The following is a 19,728-nucleotide window of genomic DNA, read 5'->3' as shown; positions in this document are numbered from 1 at the left end:
TGCTAAATTGGCTGGCTGTCTTTTGCAATGCATTTTTTTAAATCACTTGTTCTTGTACACTCCTGAATGCAAAATGAAAGGCATCGGATACAAGCTCATTGTGAAGGACTAACAAAGTGTTTTATTAGAAATCTGAAAAACCGCACATGTTCAGATTACTCAAAAGAGAATTTGTCCATTTGGCCTGCATGTTTGCTCTAGTTTGCAGTTCCACTCCAATCATCTTTCATTCTATTGGAAAAGTGTTCCTTGCGGTCTTTTAAGTAAGATTTGGACGTTTTTAGCTGAAATCCAAGAACTTGGGCTGGTTTCGAGGACATAGTTTCTCCAGTGCCGCAGTAGTTAATAACCTCTTGGTTTTGGGGATGGGACTGTTGATGTGAAGCAATCACACCGCCCTTCCCCTCCCAGTTGCTGAGAGCTCTCTGTTTATGCACTAGCTTAAAGCCCTAAGAATGAGTGGGGGTGAGGGAGCAGAGTGGAGAATGGAGCTTGTGCCCCATCCAGCGTATTTTCAATGTCATAAAAACGATCGTTTATCAAACAGCATTTTTTTATCTGCTCCTGATTCATTTGTAAAATAAAAAAATAAAAACTCAGAAATGTAATTTTAATCTTAAAGGATCTACACAATGCTTCCTGTATCTTAAGCCTTTTATAGTAAACAATGTTCATGCATAGGTACCTTTGGCACACAGAAGGACAACTTTTTAAATAAAATATTAGTTATTTTCCTTAGTTCTTTTCCAACCCGGAAGTAAGACGACTCGATCTCTGAGGCTCCGCCCATTTCATGACGTCAATCTAGAGTAAGACTCGGAAGCGTGTCAGCGTTTCCCCCAGAAAAACAAACAACATCCAAACATTTGCAAACGTGGATGTGCACATTGTGTACCGGTATATATAATGAAAGCATTTTTGCCGAGGAGTGGGTTTGTGTTGGCCTTGGGGCAGTGCTGGGAACGCAGACTCTTTTTTGGAGGGGGCTTTTCTCACTTGTCTGTGTTAGCTCGTAAGAACCTGTTGATTTTCGAGGATCGAGAGGGGCTGATACTCAGAGTGCAGGTTTTTAGAGGAATACTCAGAGTCTCAAAATACCGCTTTGGGGTTTCTTTTCGTGAGTAATGAACATTACAATATACCTTTAAAGCTTAAAAAAATACATTTTGCTTGATATAATATATGTCCTACATCTTTAGAAAATCCCACAAGAACATGTTAACAACACCAAAAAGAGAAATTCTGTTGGATTAGATATTTTAATTAAAAAAAACTACGATCAGCTTTTTTTAAGATCTTTTTTTTAACAAAATCTTTTTTTCAGAGACTTTTGACTTTTAAAGGAAACTGAACTCGTGAAGGCGCAAACAAATTGTGTTTTATTTGAATCTGTGTGAGCTCAACACACAGGGGCCAAAATGCAATACTAATTTCACAACAGTTAAAGCATACAGTTGGATCCACAGGCATCAGTAGAATAACACACACACACCACAAAAGTGCACACAGCCTCTGTAGATGCTGACGCCGGCTTCTTGGACAGACTCTCTGACTGTGCAGGGATGCCAGCCGAGGAGGAAGGAGGGAAAAAAGGAGCGGTGGCGATGCTGTAAATACATCATTTTCTTTGTGTACCATAAAAAGTGGTGGCAACACAAAATGGTAATGACAGTTAAGGCGTTTAGTCACGGACTTGCTGCAACGTGCTGAAAAAAAAGGCACCAACATATTGACATATGCGGCATTCTCTGAGGCAACGGCACTGGGTCCTTGTTAAAGTGATGCGATGCAGGCAGAGGGGGACAGCGGCGTGGGGGCTGCTTTTTCAGCCACTGGCCTTCAGGCCACAAAACTGGATACAAGGCTTCAATAGAGTTAAAAACGACGGCCCAACAAATACAATTCAACAACACCTAGACAACCAATTTTAATTTTTAAGTAGTTTTTAACGTAATTATTAGATAAAACGTATACAATTGTGCTTGATTTTTGTGCGATGCAAACGCAAAATTGTGTGCATATAAAGTTATACATCTATGGTATGTACATTAAGTATGTACCACAGATCTATAACTTTTATATTGCATATAAGGCGCACATATCATGTTAAAATTACACAATTGACGCACAAATCACTTGTGAATTGCACTTAAACAGTGCAATAATCATGCATGGATCATGTTATACGTTTATTCACGTTTTTTGCGTGGTTTATTCATACTTCTTCCGTGGTTTTAACGTGCTTCATTCATGATACATCTGTGAAAATGTCACATAAAGACCACAACCTTTCTCACGTATACTGACGTTTTCTTCGTATGTTCACGTGTGACCAATTTTCATCCATTCAATATGCACAAAAAGTCTGTAGTGGCTGTGTGACCCAGCCTTTAGAGAGTGTCTCAGACTTGAGCAAAGACCTGATTGTGCAGTAAAGCAGCTTGTTAGTTCTGGATAACACCGCAAATTGTCCATGTAATAGATAAAACATTGGATAGAGAGATCAAGTAAAAGTTAAAACATTAAATTGCGTCTTGTCCTCTGACTGTGTGCTTACTCACATGTTTAGGACCACAGTTCCTGATGCGGATAAATGAGGCTAGCTCAACACTGAAAAAAAAAGCTGGCTAACCTCAGGTTGAGCTTCTGAAAGTTCAGAAGTCCAGAACAAAGTCGAGCATTCTTTGTTGTCTAGTTTGTTCCTTTTTTTTTTGTAATTGCCTTATTTGCCTGCTGAATATGCTAATTTGGATGGTCCGCCTCATTTGGGTGGGGTAGACAGGTTTTTTATACTCTGAAACCAAACCTTATCTGGACAGAAAATGTGTTTGTTCTCTGCTTTTACTCTGTACCAGATAACAATCATGCAGTTTCCTTTTATTTTAAAAAAATCAAGAGATTAACCCTTTACCACCAGAGCTTTAGCTCCAGTGTTCCCATTCTTTGAATTACCACAACTCTTCAATCATTTATGTAATTAACCCTTGTGCTATCCTATGACCCCGCCCTTACATTGACATGTTCTCCCTACCATGACAAAGGTGGATAAAGGTGGAAAGATTTCTTGTAATCCATGGACACCAGTGAAGATCACAAATCATTGAAGAAAAAAGGTTCAGAGCACTGTCTAGTGGGTCTAGATGACCCAACTCCCAATGTTGAAGTGCCTAGAATAGCACAAGGGTTAATGTAATTCCAACAGACAAGCAGGTTTGCGCTGATATGCAACACATTATGTCAGTAAAGTCAGAATCCGTTGGAATTTTGTTAATTTTGATAAATAATTTTTAGTTTTCATTATTGCTAGAACAAAATCAGACATTAAAATCAACAACTAAAAGTAATAAATAAAACATAAAAACACATAAAAAGTGCATCACTGGATCATTAAAACACGAAATTGAAATTAGATTGTTGCCAGATAAAAGTGCGTTTGTCAAAAAAAAAAAGGGACATGCAGTTACAAATGGCAAAACCAGAAACAAAAAATAAATCTGAAGGAAGACACCGCATGACCACATTACCGTTAATGTGTAGTTCAAAATAGCGAGTGTTAATTTGCGGTCACCAGCAATATCTCAGGTGTTAAATTAAGGTTGTACATTTTGAGTTAATTAAATATTATTTTTTTTAAAAAAGCTCAGAGGACAAAGTTACAGACTTGTGAACCATGAAAACATAAAAAATTGTGGCACGTCTTCTTTTTGCTTCCTATTCTGGTCAATGTTTGTGTGGAGAAATGACCCGCTGTCACTGGGTTCAGTCTGTGCAAAATTAAAGTACAAGACCCCTTAAAATGAAAATCAAAAATGCTCATTTTTGGGGCAAAACATAAGTACACACTTTCACTTAATTGCAATTTTGAAATTTAAAAACGCTGGAGATCTGACAGGAAGCAGTAGTTCAAAGTGTTCACTAGTCCTTTGTTTCTTCCTAATAACAAGAAATTCAACCAACTATCATTGCTATTCTCCAGTTAAAATTACTAATAATAGTTGTGACTATTTTATGTTTTCTTAAACAAGCAAATTCTAAAAATGTGTTTTACTTGGTCATTTTTTTCACAAGTGGGGACTTTAAAGAAAAATATTATCCCTATTCAAATTATTAACTGTAATTCTTCCAGAAAGCTCTTTTAAAAAAAAAAAAAAAAAAAAAAAAGCTAAGACAGAGACATTTGCAAGAGCTGCTGTTTTTACAAAATCTGATTTGTAAGTAAAAACAACATATTTATGTCACATGTGGACTTCAAAAGTCACGTCCACAACAAACCCAGTGTGTGGTTGAAAAGGGCTGATTCCTCTGGAGGCAGAAATTGAACCTAAATTGGAGGCATAATGACATCTGTGTTGAAGCAGCATGGAAGGTAATAAACCCCGTATTGTATAGACAAAGAGACCCAAAAAGGCTCACTGGGATGAAGCTAAAGTCTCTCTTCTCCAGAGACGGAGGATTGAAAACACTTACATGAGTGATTTACATCAATGGGAGAGCACATGACATTAAAGCTTTGTTTTTCCACTCGTCTCTCTGGAGTCGGTGCTCTGTTGAGACGAACTCCCAGCTGCACTGCTTCACCATGCAAGCTGCTCCTCTAAAAGTGCTTTCACGCTACGTGCAGTTTCATCAGTGTTCCATTGACCACAAAGGCTCAAGCTTTAATGTTAGTTTTGCGAGCCAGGGAACAAGGAGGCAGAATAAATACTGTATATTATATTCAAAATTGTTTATTTTATGTGATTTTGTGCTTACCCTAACTTTATAAACTTTTCTTTACATTTTTACATCTTTAACACTGTACTAGATGTGGCCAACGACACCTAAATAACTGGCTCATTAACCTACCGTAACTTGGTGACTGTTTACGCGATCAACATAGGCGGCTTTTTGTATCGGCTTTGTATCGTAACGGTGCAAACCCGCTTTCCTTCGCGACAGAATTCGTTGGAATTATCACCATCTACTTTCCACGCTATGAGGCGTACCTAAAAGTCCTGATCTTTTTAACCCTTGTGCTATCCTAGGCACTTTGACATTGGGTGTTGGGTCATCTAGACCCACTAGAGAGTGTGTTGAACCTTTTTTCTTCAATGATTTGTGATCCTCACTGGTGTCCACCTTTATCAACCTTTGTCATGGTAGGAAGAACACCTCAATGTAAGGGTGGGGTCATCTAAGATAGCACAAGGGTTAAGGGCACTTTATAATTTTACAGCCCCATATATATGGATGAATTCTGGTTGTGCCTACTGATGTCAAAGGCATTTTGAGAGGAACACGGCTCTCATTAAAACAGGTTGGTGGGTTGGTAGGTTGTTTTTGTGAACTTGATAAAGCGGGTAGCGTGTAGCGGTGTTGGACTGTTTTTTATTAACATGTTACTAACATTGTTGGGAGTTTGCGTAAAAACAGAAATGTTTGTTTTAACCGTATTAGTCTGTTTTTTGTTGTAGTGAGTGGGAGTAACAGGTATTGTGAATATGCTAACACGGCTAATGCTTCTAACATGGCTTCCATGTAGCATGTTACAATCCGGTTCTAGAGTTACTGAACGTAGTTAATAAAGTCTGACTGACTGACAGACTTATCTCTGACTCTTTTGTCTCGCTTAATGCACCTCATTATTTGGTGCGCCTTATATATGGCAAGTTCAAAAATCAACTATTCTTTGTTGGTGCAACCCATAGTGGGGCAAATATGGTAATTGCATAAACAGTTGAAGAGTCACGGTAGTTGAAAGACGACTAAAGGGTTAAAACCTGTTTTTCTGGTTGTCACATTTTTTTGTCCTTTTAGGGGAGGTTGTTTTCATCCACAATTGAATTTGGTCATGAAATCATCTGTTCCTGCTTAGAAATAGACATCCCCAAGTCTTCGGTTTGAGTTCCTCATTTAAATCACTTTTTTGATGTCTGGTTTTACCAATATTTTTATACTTTTACTTTTCAAAGACAAAGATGAAAAAAAAAAAAACAACAACACAAGAGTTATAGATAGACAAATAAAACAAGCAATATGCTTGAGAAGGAGTGGATAAAGAAAATCTTAATAGATGCAACAATTCAACTCAGTTTTGCCTGGTTTCTGTTTAAAGTCCCTCTCAGATCAGTGTTTCCAGTGGACTTTTAAATATGAGTTAGCCGTTTTTAGCCTAAATAAAAAAACCTGTGTTGTCCACCAGGACTTTGTTTCTGCAGAACGGCCAGAGTTCATTAGAAAAATCACCTGGGTTGTTTGCGGGACTGATGGTGCAGAGTGAGCCCGCCCCCACTTCCCGTTAACCATCTGTTTAGCCAACAGCCCCTTACACTCCCAACCTAACATTACCAGAGCACCAAAAATGGCGAGCAATATTGGAGTTTTCCAGCTGTACGGTTCTGATCCAGATTCCAGCTCAGACGAGGATCTAATCATCTACAAGTGGATGCATCAGAACGGATTCTCCTGCAAGGTAACACGATCATCCTCCAGAGATCTAGACAAAACCAGGTCTGTAGACATGTTTTTGGAAATTCTGCAGAACTCAGTCAGACTCAAATGTGTTTGAACCCTCTGAACTGATCAAAAGCCTCAATCTGATTCTCATTTAGAACTGTGGCTTACGCAGACTAATGGTCACACCTCTTCAAGTGATACAACCTCAGAAACCTGTTATCCACCCACTTTTCCAAAGGGACCACCTTCCCTCTGTCTTCTGCCAGCTCATTTTCTCCACTGGAGGTTAATGCGGCCACAGAGCCTCCTTTCAGAAGAGCATGTGTCGTCCCGCCAACAAACCTGCTCCTTCTAACCACGAGGTTTCATGACGGACACGCTTTGAAAGCTGCGTGGCGATATCACGGCTAACACGGATAACGTATCGCCAACCCGATCCTCCTTCACATCCAGCATCAATCCTTATTCTTACAGTTCCAACGATCAGCTCCTGACACTCGGAAACTATTCTGCACTTTCAAAGTACGCCTCCTTTATCTCATCCATCCAGAAAGTTCAAGGTCTTTTTTTCCTGCAGCAGCTTCTGACTGACGTAGCCAACAATTCTGCAATGCTGCCGACAAAGGATGTGAAAGCAACAAAATGATGCACTTATGTGTTTACTTAGGTTACTGAAATAAAATTTTTTGTAAAAAAAATAAATAAATAAATAATCAAATGCATTGTTATAGTGCTGTTAAAGTGATTGAAGAACTCTCACAACCTTTATTTTTCTTTACCATAGCTGCAGTCCTCAATTAACTTTTCAAATTTGCCTATTTGAAAACACTAGTAAATATGGCATTTGGTTTCCTTTTTGTCACTTTTTCTTGTTTTCTGGCAGGATCTTTTTTATCCAGCAGTCCAATTTCCGTTTTACATTTTGAAAACAACAATTCTTGTTTGCTTAAAAGCAAATAATCCAATAAAGACAAGGTGTTTACTAAGTAAACGGCAGAAAAAGGTTTACAAACTTCTTGTCACGTTGTTATTTTACTAATATATTTAAGTAAAAAATGACGTGAAGTCTTTTCTTTTTCTTCAAAGATCATTTTCAGGTCATGTACTGTACCAGAAATCACACTTGCAATGATAAATACTGAAAGAGGAAAGAGGAACACTCCTGCCCTTCACTTGGCTCATTATCTGATCCCTCTGACGACCCGTGGCTGCTTAAATCGAATTTAAGACAATATTGACTTCCCACAGACGGAATCTGGAGTAAACTCAGACACACAAGTGTTCGTTTCCACTCAGAGGGTTTCCAGAGATTTTTGCATAGAATGAGGACTATGATGCTCTGTTTAACCTCCACATATCAATTGAAATAGACATTTCAGCAGATTAAAAATGTTCTTAGGTGTGCTTGAAAAAATGAAACAAAACAATTTCTAATAATAAATTATCCCTAATAATAATAATAATAATAATAATAATAATAATAATAATAATAATAAATTCTCCCTCTGTGGAAATAGCAGATTTTGTCCACATAACTTCATATTTGAAAGTTTATTTGTGGCTTTGAACTGTTTTTTTTTAGCTCTTTTTGTTTGCATTGTGTTTTCCCCTTGATGTTACACAACCAATTCTGTTAACACTTTTATGCTTTTCATGCTAATGTCGTCTTTGTTTCATATTTTCTTTCTTTTATATTTTTTTTTCATTTATTAAGACAAAACTCCCCATTTGCATCAAGTAAGGATTAAGAGACGGGCCACACATGTCAGTTCTCTGATAAAAAAGAACCCTAAATTAAACTGTTCTTGACATACCAAGAATAGGATCTGGTAATCCATTGCTTTCAGCTAAAGTGGGCTCACTAGCTAAACATACTCAACCACACATTTAAAAACTTGTTAAATATGACTCAAGTAACGCTACATTTACACTGTGCATGTGACGTAAGCATTCTTTAACGTGTCTTTGGCATACGGTGTTCACACTGGACAGTTGCTACTCAACTGTCCAGTGTGAACTGGACAGCACTGGTAGCTCACGTCCTACAGGAAGAGGCTTGGTGTGAAATGTTGAAGCAGTGCAAATCTGGTGAATCTTGCTCTAGGCTTTTTCTATCACAGCTCTATTCAGATTTATGAAAGACTTGGTGTCATAGAATTCCATCCGGACACAAACCGCAATTATTAATATCTCCTCCATTATTAATGTTCAAACGCTTGGCACTTCTGTGAATTAAAAGGGACGCCATTCCTAGATCAGCATGAAAACCGAGTCTCTGATTGGTCAAAGTTAGACCTGGTTTAACTTTTGTTTTTTTATAGAGCCCGAAAGACGGTAATAGAAACTTTCGTAGTGACGTGTTAACGAGAGAGTTTTGAATATGGAAACCCGAAACGTACATATACGCCCGTTTACATAGACTTTTTAAAATTAAAGTGGTCGCTTGACAGACCGTTAACTGGTCAAACAGTACTCAAGAGAAAAAAATGCCTGTTTTTGTTGTTTGTAACTTTCTTAATCCGAGAGAACTAAAAAACTTTTCATTTAAAATTTTCTATAACGGTCAACAAAAATGTGTTTTATGCATTTTAACTTGATCTGATGTCCTAAAATAGAAACCATTTTTAAATCTCTGCACTTGGTGCTACAGCTTTTTCTCATCTCCTTTCTAACAAGACTTATGCTGTCAAACGGGTCTTCTTCCAAATCCAGAACAAGCTCTCTAAGTTCAAACAAATTCACAGGACTCCTACATATGGAAATATCATGTCCTGTTCAAATGTACACTGCCAGTCATTGAAATATACAGTTTAATTATTGAGCCCCACTTCAGAAGGCTGCAGAATGACGGGATTTAAATTTCACTTATGCCTGATAAAGCCCTATGGGCTCCAGATAATGATAATAACTAGGGAGTGTGGGCAAGTGCATGGGTGGAGTTGGGTGGGTCATACAAGATTAATTGCAGAATATGTAAATTTCATATGTCACATGCAGATTGATGTCACTTTTAATGAAATTAAAACAATGTAAACCGGGGGCTGCTGGGAGTCTGTAGGGACGACTGGTGACTGGCGATGAGATGAGGTGCAGAGACGACGAGATAGCGAGGTTAAAGGTGAGGTTAACACCCACCCAGACAGGAAGAAAATGATCGCTAACTTCGATCTAATGAGTCCTCCTGCCTAACTCCATGCAGGTCTTATGGTTTCTCAACAAGGGTGCTACAGTAAATTTGCAGACCTAATAGACCTTTTAGGGGGCTGGACGGAAAAAAGGTTGTGTTACACGGTAGGTTATGTTGCCCATCATACACATAAAGCGGTTTTATGATGTGTTCACCAGTCCCGCCCATGGGTGTGATTGATGCTCCGGTGCTTGCAAAGATGCATGTGGGTAAAACTAGGAAAAGCACTGGAATTACACTTATCTCAGGTGGGATTTTATTATCTACTCCCCAACGTACTGTCCACTTGCTGGGGTTAAATGTTTACAGGGTTTGTGACGGGTCAACACGCTCCTAGCAGGGAAAGCTGCAATGTATTCATGTATGATTCAAGCACATGCTGCAGCCCAAGCTTAGAGGAATGCTATCTTTTCTTCTCAGCCCACACCTCTTATCTCTACCTACTCCTTCCTCCTCTTGCCAGGATTGTGTCACCGCTAACCTCAGCCTCTCCATCCATCTCCTCTCCAGAAGCACGAGGACGGAAAGCAGATGAAAGCTGGAGTTCCTCTCGTCTTTCTGCTCTGCTTCTGACTTTCACAGAGATCAAACGCATGCGGCAACGTAAAAGCCGAGTTATTGCTCATTAAATACATGGAACATTCATGTTCGCACATGTGCGAACATTTTATAAGGTCGTCAAATGGTCAGGTCTTTGAAGGTGACCTCATAGGAGATGAAGTGGGACGGGAAAGCTTTTGCAGCCAGAACTCTGTATCTCCTTCCTGTCCCTGCCTTTTCTCATTATACACACAAATAATTCCACAAGCTTTTCTTTTCCTTTCTTTTCCTTTTTTTTTTGCTTAACACAAGCTTGCATGTGAAACACACAGCTGTTTGCATCTCAGGTGGGAGATAGAGCCCAGAAACAGATGGGTAGTCAGAAATTGTGAAGTCTGAAGGATAAATCTTGAAAAATAAAAGGTGGGTGAAAACTTTGACAGTTTCAATGCATTTCTAACCAAAAAAAAAACAAGTTGCCAAATACTTTCTTTTTTTACAAAAAAGTCCCACTCCGATCATCTTTTGATCTACTTTAAGTGATCTTTTAATTAGGATTATGCCATTTTTAACTTAAATTTTAAAAAAACAGCTTCCTTTTCTAGTTTCTGTAAAGTGGCAGGAGTTCATCAGAAAATCCTCTCCAAGTTGTGGGAAGGACTTTCAGCACAGAGTAATAAGCCCATCCCACTTCCCGTCTTCTATATGTTTGCGGATCTAGTCAAGTGGATGCATCAGAATGGAGAGGAGCAGGGAGCTAGTGGTTTGCCGTAGTAGCTTTTACGTCACAAAAACGTTTTAAACAGCGTTTTTTTTTCCATAATTTGAATAGAGAAATACCCAGTAATCCAGTTTTGATTGTAATTTTACTGACAGAAATGCCACAAGAGCATGTTAAAAAAATCATTTTCATCACAGTGGGTCTCTAATATGATTGTTTGCCATCTTAATGCTCCTCGAAAGGCAATGTAATGTAAATGATTGCTCCTCCTGCAGATTTCCTCCTGCCCTGTCCATTTTTGATTCAATGTGCCAAATGGCACATTTACATTGGCCATAACCTCAATCACCATGCTTGCTGGCTATGCTGAATGTTCAGGAAGACATTTGAGCTGTGAGGGGATGCAGACAGAGGTATAATGGCAGCAGAAGATAGAAACCCTCGCCTGAGGCATCCATCAAACCAAACGACTCCATTACAGTAAGTCTGACAGAGGCAAACAGTAATGTGTACTGTGATAAACACTGGGATAATAGTCTGTTTATAGTCCTGGACACACTGTTTCTGCTGAGAAACACTGGAGAGGAATACAGATAAGATACGCCGACCTCTCTTTCTTTTCCACACCTTCTCTCTATATTTTTTTTGCTGCTATCAGTAACTTTCACTCCCTTGTTCTCTTTATCCTTTTCCACTCTCTCAGTATAATATTTTCGCTTTTACAGAGGGAGCTGCATACATCAGCTCAACAGCGCTTTTATCTGCTGTTCCACTGTAGCAGCCTCACCACCACAGTGCAGGTACGAGCCCTGGGAGAGCCATCAAAATGGAGTCAAATGATTCCGCTGTGGCATGAAAAAGCGAAGATACGACGACAGACTTTTGTGTTATCATAGCTTTAGGAATACAAACATACACTTGAACATAGCTGCTCTTCCTAATGTGCATCAGCTGCACAGGTGGGCAGTGGGTTTCTGTTCAGATGGGGCTTGTGTGTCGGCGAAAAATACAAACGAGGACTCTACTGTCCATGATCTGAATTCTCAGTGGGGGAAAAAACTACTGCTGCTGCTGCTGCTATGGATCAATTATAGAAGTACAAAAAAATTGCACTTTTTTTAACCAGTGGCGGTTTGGAAAAGTAAACAAAATCTTGTTGATATCAGCATTTCTGTTCTCACTGCACAAGTTTTTTCACAGACTCCTGCAGATCACGTCCTCATGTTTGGAACGAGACACGTGATAAATAGGGCTATTTGCTCCTGAAAATTTGAGTTTGGACATTTATGACGTGACAGATTGTGAATATGTGGTCCTTATAAACATAGTAAACTGTAAAATACCCTTCAGGCCATGTTATTATTGCTTTAAAATTGTACGTAAACTAAACAAACCAACTGTGTCTCCTTCACAGGAAGTAAATACATTTTCAAAGTAAAGTGTTGGTGATGGTTCTTATTTTCAAAGTAAAACTCTCAAGTGTTTTTTCGTAGATGACAAGTTGAGACTTGAGTTTAGTGAAATAAGTTCTAAAATGATGTGATATCATATGACTCTGCAAATATGGAAGAGAATTTTTACTGGAAACGTGTCTGCAAAAATATTCATCTAAAGTTTGGTATTTCTGGTAAATATGATAAAAGCAATTTTTACAATACATGTCTATTAACAGGCCTATATCATACAAAATCAACTTTTATAAGTCTATTATTATGTTCATTTCTCATGAAAAACAACCCTTAAAAAGGTATCTTGATCCATTCACACATTTCTGAGTATTTCTCCAAAAACCTGCACTCTGAGCAGCAGCCCCTCCCAACCCAGGAAAACAAGTGGGTTCTCACATTGAGACATGGATAAGTGAGGAGCCACCCCCTTCCAAGAAGAGACTGACAGCTCCGCTCCCAGGCTAACACACACGCCCATTTTATCTAGTGGTGATTGGAAAAAAACAATTTATTTTTCTATGCACAATATGCTCATCCGTCTTTGCAAACGTTTGGATGTTGTTTGTTTTCTTGGACGAAACGCAGACACGCTGCCAAGGACGGCTCCAGGTTGACGTCATGAAATGGGCGGCACCCACAAGGAGAGTAAGGCGGAGCCTCAGAGATCAAGCCGTCTTACTTCTGGGTAGGAAAATGACTTGCAAAAATAACTCTTATTTCATTTAATTTTGTAGTGTTCCAAAGGTAATATATTATCATATATATGGATGTAGTTTATTCAGAAAGACTTAGAATAGCATGAAATAGGCCCTTTAAACCACTGTTGTCAGTTTATATGAAATGACTGTGAGGGACTTCTATTTGTTACATTTTGATAGGGGTGTTGTTGTGTCTTCATTGATTATGTTTTTGTCATCTATCTACTAACTTTGGGGATGGAGAATCACTTTGATTTGATTTTGATTTGAAATGGTTTATTTCAAGCAGATTAAGTAGAAATAATACACAACAGCAATATAAACATCAGTTATACATTCATACAGTAACTAATCAAACTTAGGATAATTAGACATATTAATAAATATTGCTTGAAAGGGAGTGGGAGGAAGCGAATTTATATAATCCCACCCCGATTATACTGTAACCATTTTATTACATGATTTATCAATATCCGGTTCCCAGTTTTTATAAGACAGAATTAAAAATCATAAGATATCGATAAAGCACATGACAAAGATGAATTACTTAAGTATTACGTCAAAAATAACTATTTTAGAAATCAACATGGCAAATGCAGATCAGTCATCTGAAATATATGCAGCTTATGTTACTTATAAAAGCCATTCATATGAATAAAACATAATACTATATTATTAAAGCAGACAACACTACTTCAGAACATTTTAAGGATTTGTTGTAAAATGATCCAAAACAACAGTGTCATTTATGTTTTGTTTCCTCCAGGGGGGTATTCCAGAAAGCAAGATTAAACTACCCTGACTTTAACCCTGAACTCTGGCTGAAATCCGCCTGAACTTGCTTACTCTGGGTATGTTGGTTCCAAAAGACCGGATATGAGTTAGCGTAATTACGCTCCACTTGGTAACCCTGGGTAAATGCACATGAACAGCAAGTACACAAAGGCATTCTCAATGGATCGCCGTTATCCTGAGTCTCTGTGGAAACGCGTGGAGAACAAAACCCGGAAGCTGAGGTTATATGCCTCCTTAGCCTCAAACTTACCGTGGTAACTCACATAACCTGCTTTTTGGAATACCCTCCTGAAGTTAACCGGAAAGTTGACAGAAAAACTTTCTAGTGTGCCATTGTAAAAAATGACAAATACCCTTTCTTTCTTTATAAATCTTTGTGTTTTTATCGGTTATGTTTTGTTGATTCTGATCTCCTGTTTTAAACTAAAGCATAAATGGTAGTGATAAAATGCTATTTCAATTTTCATCCATCCAGTAAAAAGACATCCGTTGATTCATGAATCGGATCACCACATAATTAACGATCCACATGATGAAACCATGAGTTTTGTTTCTATTCTATTAAGAAGAATTAGCTTTAAAAAAAAGAGTTTATGCGATCATTGTTGACCTTTATTACAAATAATGACCATAAATAAATGCTTCACCCAGTTTTCAACTAGGGGAAGTAACACAAGAATTAAAGATCACATCATAACCCTTAACTCACACGAACACACATGAAGGACTGGGTGAAAGTATAAGCCAGTGTCTATTCCACTATTTGTAAGATTAGTTAAACTTAATCACCTCATTCATCTCTTCGGGCTATTAAACAAACGACAACATTAGCAATCGGACCTTAAACATAGTTTGGCCTTTTAAGCTCGCTGCCCAGGTAATGGCGGTTTTAACAGAATGTGATAAAATGTAAACAATCGCACGCCCACTTGAAGGTATGATGGTGTGGGTTTATTAAAAGAAATGAGCCCTTGGTGGGAATGAGCTAATCTGATTCTAGCAGGAGAACTGCAGTAAAACAGAAGAACCTCAGTAATGTACAGTAATGAGGTCAAATGCTTTCATTTCACGAAGCTCGGGTTATTTTTGTGGAAGAAGGAAAATGATCTGGCATAAATTGACTGGGATTAGGTAAAAAAAAAAAAAGAGTCTGCACCAATCAGTGCAACAGCATCTTTTTTTGTTGTGGTGCACCATCAACAAGTAAAGAAAATACTATAAAATAAAATAAAAATTAAATACAGAAATACAAATAAATAATAAAAAGAAGGCTTTATATCTTTGCAGTCATCCTGCACAGGCTGCACGGTAGCGTAATGTTTAGCGCTTTTGTCTCACAGTGAGAAGGTTCTGGTTCAAATTCCAGCTGTCACCTTTCTATGTGGAGTTTGCATGTTCCTTCTCATGCTCACATGGGTTTTTGCAGTCCGGCTCCACACAGTCCAAAAACATGTTTCAAAGGTTAATCGGTGACTCTAAATTGTTGTGAATGTTAGTGTGTGTGTTTATGTGTGTGTGATGTTACAACAAAGTGGCCACCTTCGCCTTGGCTCCTTTACCCTTGTAACAAAAGCGGGTTTTGAGAATGGATGGATGGATGGATGGATGGATGGATGGATGGATGGTTATCCTGCATTATGACCTGTGTCTATGGAGATTCCCATTTATCCAGGTCATGTCATCATAGGCTTTCTGTTCTTCAGGGCAGCTGCACCTTAACAGCTCATTATTGCAGTGTCTTCAAATTCATTGTGGACCATTTTAATTCAGACAGAAACGAAATGTCAAGTACTGTCATAAGTCCTCTGAATAGTTTGTTTTATTTTCACATTTGCTGGTTAAAAACTCAGTTTTTCAAAGGGTTGGCTCTGTGCTAAAAATGTCAGTTAAAATGTATTTTTTGTCAACTCAGTTTTCATTTCTACATATTTCCTTTCTTGCTTAACAAATTGAGTCAAACTTCAACATCATATCTACTCAAAATGCCACAGAGTCCAAGGGAGCAAAAGGAGAGGGCTGGACCATGAATGTTAAATTGGTGTGAACCTGTGGGTGGCTGGGCTTCAGTCCACCTTTTGCCAGCCTGACAGGCGTATACGGCGCTCTCCTGAGGCTGCTGCTGCTGCTGCACACGCACTGCAGCACACTCTGGAAGCCCTCAAACAACTTCAGTCCGAGCCTGGGAAGATTTCATAAATATTGCATTTCCCAGAGTGCAGCGGTGACCGTGATGCTTCATCATCACTGAGAACAACACAACTACAATTTTATAGTAAATATTTCATAAAGTGATGTTGGTGGGCACAGTGTAAGGGCGAGCAGATCATTCACCGCATGAAACTGGAGCGGAAGGTTTAACAGAAATGTCAGGACGGAGAATTGTTAAGCTTTCCCCATTCACACAGTTGGAGCGTGAGGAACGCATGGATGCATTTCTTTATTCAATGTTCCGCTGTACAAGGTGAAGACAGTAAAACATTAGAGACTGACAGAAAAAAGTCAATCTCCTGACCTTTTCCAGGCTCTTTAACTCTCATTGTTAGGGCTTTGGCCAGCAGCCTTAAACATTTCAGCTCTGCCTGGCTGACTAGAAACTGCTGAGTGGGAAAGAAAGGGACAGAGGCCAGGCCTGAGCATTCACCCTCCCTTATCAATTAACACAGCAGTGGGAGATCACTGCAGCAATCAGTGAATCGCCTGCATGCATGTATTTGTTTGTTGCAACGCACCGCTTCATTCATTCCTCCTGTTTTCACTGGAGAACAGGTAAGGTATTTCTGCGCAAATAAAAAAAAAAACAGAAATTCAATGTTTTTCCCCTTACCAGTGACGGTGAGTTCAGTCGTCCTTCTGACGACGAAGCCGCTGAATTGGACCTCACAAGTGTAATTCCCAATCTCCTCTTCTGTTACTTCTTGGATAAACAAAATGTCTTTCTTTTGAATGATGCTGGCTCTCCACTGCTTTGGATGACACTCCTGGATAATAAAACAAACAAAACAGATGGGTAAAAGCGAGTACAAATTCTTTTGATCGCTCATGAAAACCCTCTCCAATGAAAATGGTGTTTTTGGTGCTTCTAACATGTTCTTATGGCATTTTTCTGATGGTGGAGGAAATATAGAAGAAAATTAAGGCTCAAAATTGGATTTCTGAGTATTTCTTTATTCAAATTGTTCTAAATAAGGAGCAAATAAAAAACTCCTGTTTGAAAAAGCTTGTAGTGGTGATGTAAAAAAACAAACAGAATGGGCAGGTCTGCATCCACATGCAGACAAATAGATCTATGTACATCTTTGCTTCCGTGATCAAGCTGCCATCTGGCTGGATAGCTTGGCAGTTTTGTAGCACCGTTAATGTTAAGACCATGTCACACAGACGCAATGTACATTTTGCACATTTTTCTATGTATGAAATTTCGGTCTTTCATGATACATGCGTGATATAAGTAGTTCATAAGTGGTTCTTGCGTTCGTCATACGTAGATGTGTGCAGATGTCCATCGAGGATTTTAGTCATGAACGTGAATTTGGTTTTGAGCTTTTCAAACATTTTTTGGTCAGTTGAGAATCATGCAGTCTACGCATATTTTATGTAGTTTAAACGCAATTATTACATAAACCTTACCTTGAATTGTATTGAGTTGACTTGAATTGATTTTTGCTAGATTCGTATGTAAATTGGTGTTCCACGTTTGTCTAATTGACTTTTCAGCATTGGACCAACGATGTATAAGTTTTATATTACGTATACAATGTAAGCATTGACACACAAATAACTAATGAATTACATATAAACCAGTGACGTGCAGTCAGGAGAGGCAGGTGAGGCTGTGCCTCACCTGTCATTATGGGAAGAAAAGAGAAAAAATAAATTCAATTATTATATTTAATCAGTAATTTGTGCTTTGCAGTCATTTTCCATTTAAATGTACCATTTTTGGGTGTTTTTTCTTCTCAAAATCGCTGAATTTCCGCATTTGCCATTCAGATAATAAGAAATGACGTGCGATGAGGCACCAGCCCGCTGAGCCTCACCTTGGATTGCGCAATACCTATGCAGTCAGACAGTACTGCTGTCTCTCTGTGTGTCGGTTCAATCACCTGTACTATATGAGCTGAGTTTACATAATTTAGCAGATGTATATGATGTACAGTGTTTGTTTTTATAAATAACTGTATGTGAGGGACGTGTTTCTTGTGCTGAGCGCTAAACGCCGGCAAAAAAGCCGCTGGGTGAGGCCAGACTTTCTCGTGCCTCATGTTAGGGGGCGCCGGTGAGCCCTAAGATTATGAACAGCCTGAATATAATACTAGAAGAAGTGATAGCAAGCGGCAAGTCATTTTCTTCAGAAGGAGCGGCGTATGGACTTTATTTACAAGTAAAGGTAAGACGATAATAACGTTTGTGCTTTTTTCTATGCTGCAGTTTGTATATGAAAAAAAAACATGTTGAAATGATATTTTAAACAAAACGTTAACTGTTGTCAATTAAATGGTGAATAAGTTACTCAGTTATTTATACTCATGGTTCATATGTTTGTAAATCTGAGTGATGACGTCAGTGCCTCACCAGCCATTAACCTCACCGCACGTCACTGATATAAACAGTGTAATAACCACACATGGTTCATGTTCTACGTTGATTTATGTGTCCTTTGTGTGGTTTATTCATACTTCTTCTGTGTTTTAACGTGGTTTATTCATGATACATATAAGAAAATTTAATGTATAGACCACAACCTTTCTCACTTTTTCCACGTTTATTCCCTCATGATCAATCCGTGCAATATGGGTCTCTAAAGTGTTGAGGAAAGAAGTTGAGATGGACCTTTAAAAAAAAATAAACAATGAAAAACCTGAGTGGGTGTTGCAAAGGTGGATCAAGTGGTGAGGATGCAATCCTGCCACTGCCAAACATATGAATTCTGTTTGCCAAAATGATACATCTTTCCTCTTATCCTGCTTATCTTAGCAAGATTTATTGCTCTGAACTTAATATCCTCCATTCAATATTCCACTAAGGCCACAGAGGATGGAGAATTTTATTTACAGCAGCCTCTCATGAAACATCTCATGAAAAACTAAAAATGTTTGTGTTGTGTGTACGTGTCAGTATGCGTGCACATGAACGTTGAGCGCCTCCGTGCTCTCTCTGCATCTTCCCGGTGCTCTGGCAGGGACAGCGATGGCGCGGCGGATTCTTTTCCATCATCGCTCCTGGCAACCTTCGAAATTCAATCATAGTGGCTCTGCAGTCATCCAAATAACTCTAAGTCCCAGCACTCCCAGTCATTACCCAGATTGTAATTGAATTGTAGAAAAACCTAGAGGTCGAGCCCTGCCAGCTAATGTACTGCTGATCTGCCTGTGATTAGTCTGGCCTGAGCCCTTTTGTTGGGAAGCGCTTTGCTGTCCAGAGGCTGTGCCTGACCCAGGAAAGGCAAAGGAGGAGTGGGTGAATGCTGAATAAAAATCAGGGAACAGGATCATTTGGAGGGCATCCGATCTTCCCTCAGGGCACAGAGTGACATTGCAGGATTCCTTCTCACAGAACTTTGCTGCTCATTATGAACGTCTTTGCTGGGGCCGCCCTCTGTGCAGTTCTCATTCTCTCTCAATGACTCTTACTAGGTGTGGAACATGGGTACTCTTAAATTCCCACTCCAATCTTCTTCTGCTCTATCATCATCCATCTATTTACACAATCTCCTGATAACATAAAGCCCCTCACATCCCTAAAATAACATAAATCGATGCAACAAAAATGGTGTTCAATATTGGAGCTATCCAGACACACAGTTTTGATCCAGTTTCCGGCTCAGAAAAAGCAAACAAAGACATACGTGGATCTATGAGTCTACAAGTGGATGCATCAGAATGGAGCAGAGCAGGGAGCTTGTGG

General features: G+C 38.9%; 1 protein-coding gene across 4 annotated transcripts in view; it reads right to left on the bottom strand.

Moving 5' to 3' along the window:
- Window positions 1-19,728, bottom strand: part of LOC101171037 (interleukin-1 receptor accessory protein-like 1-B) — a 231,567-nt gene that overhangs the window by 102,678 nt on the left and 109,161 nt on the right. For all 4 annotated transcript variants that reach the window (XM_023950643.1, XM_023950644.1, XM_023950645.1 and 1 more), the window contains exon 5: window positions 16,649-16,802. In XM_023950643.1, coding sequence (XP_023806411.1) covers window positions 16,649-16,802 — 154 coding nt within the window. The remainder of the gene's footprint in view (window positions 1-16,648; window positions 16,803-19,728) is intronic.

Source organism: Oryzias latipes, chromosome 21 (genome assembly GCF_002234675.1).
Source record: "Oryzias latipes chromosome 21, ASM223467v1".
NCBI classification, from domain to species: Eukaryota; Metazoa; Chordata; class Actinopteri; order Beloniformes; family Adrianichthyidae; genus Oryzias; species Oryzias latipes.
The sequence above is the reverse complement of the archived record's forward strand: the minus strand, read 5'-3'. Positions and strand labels throughout refer to the sequence as shown.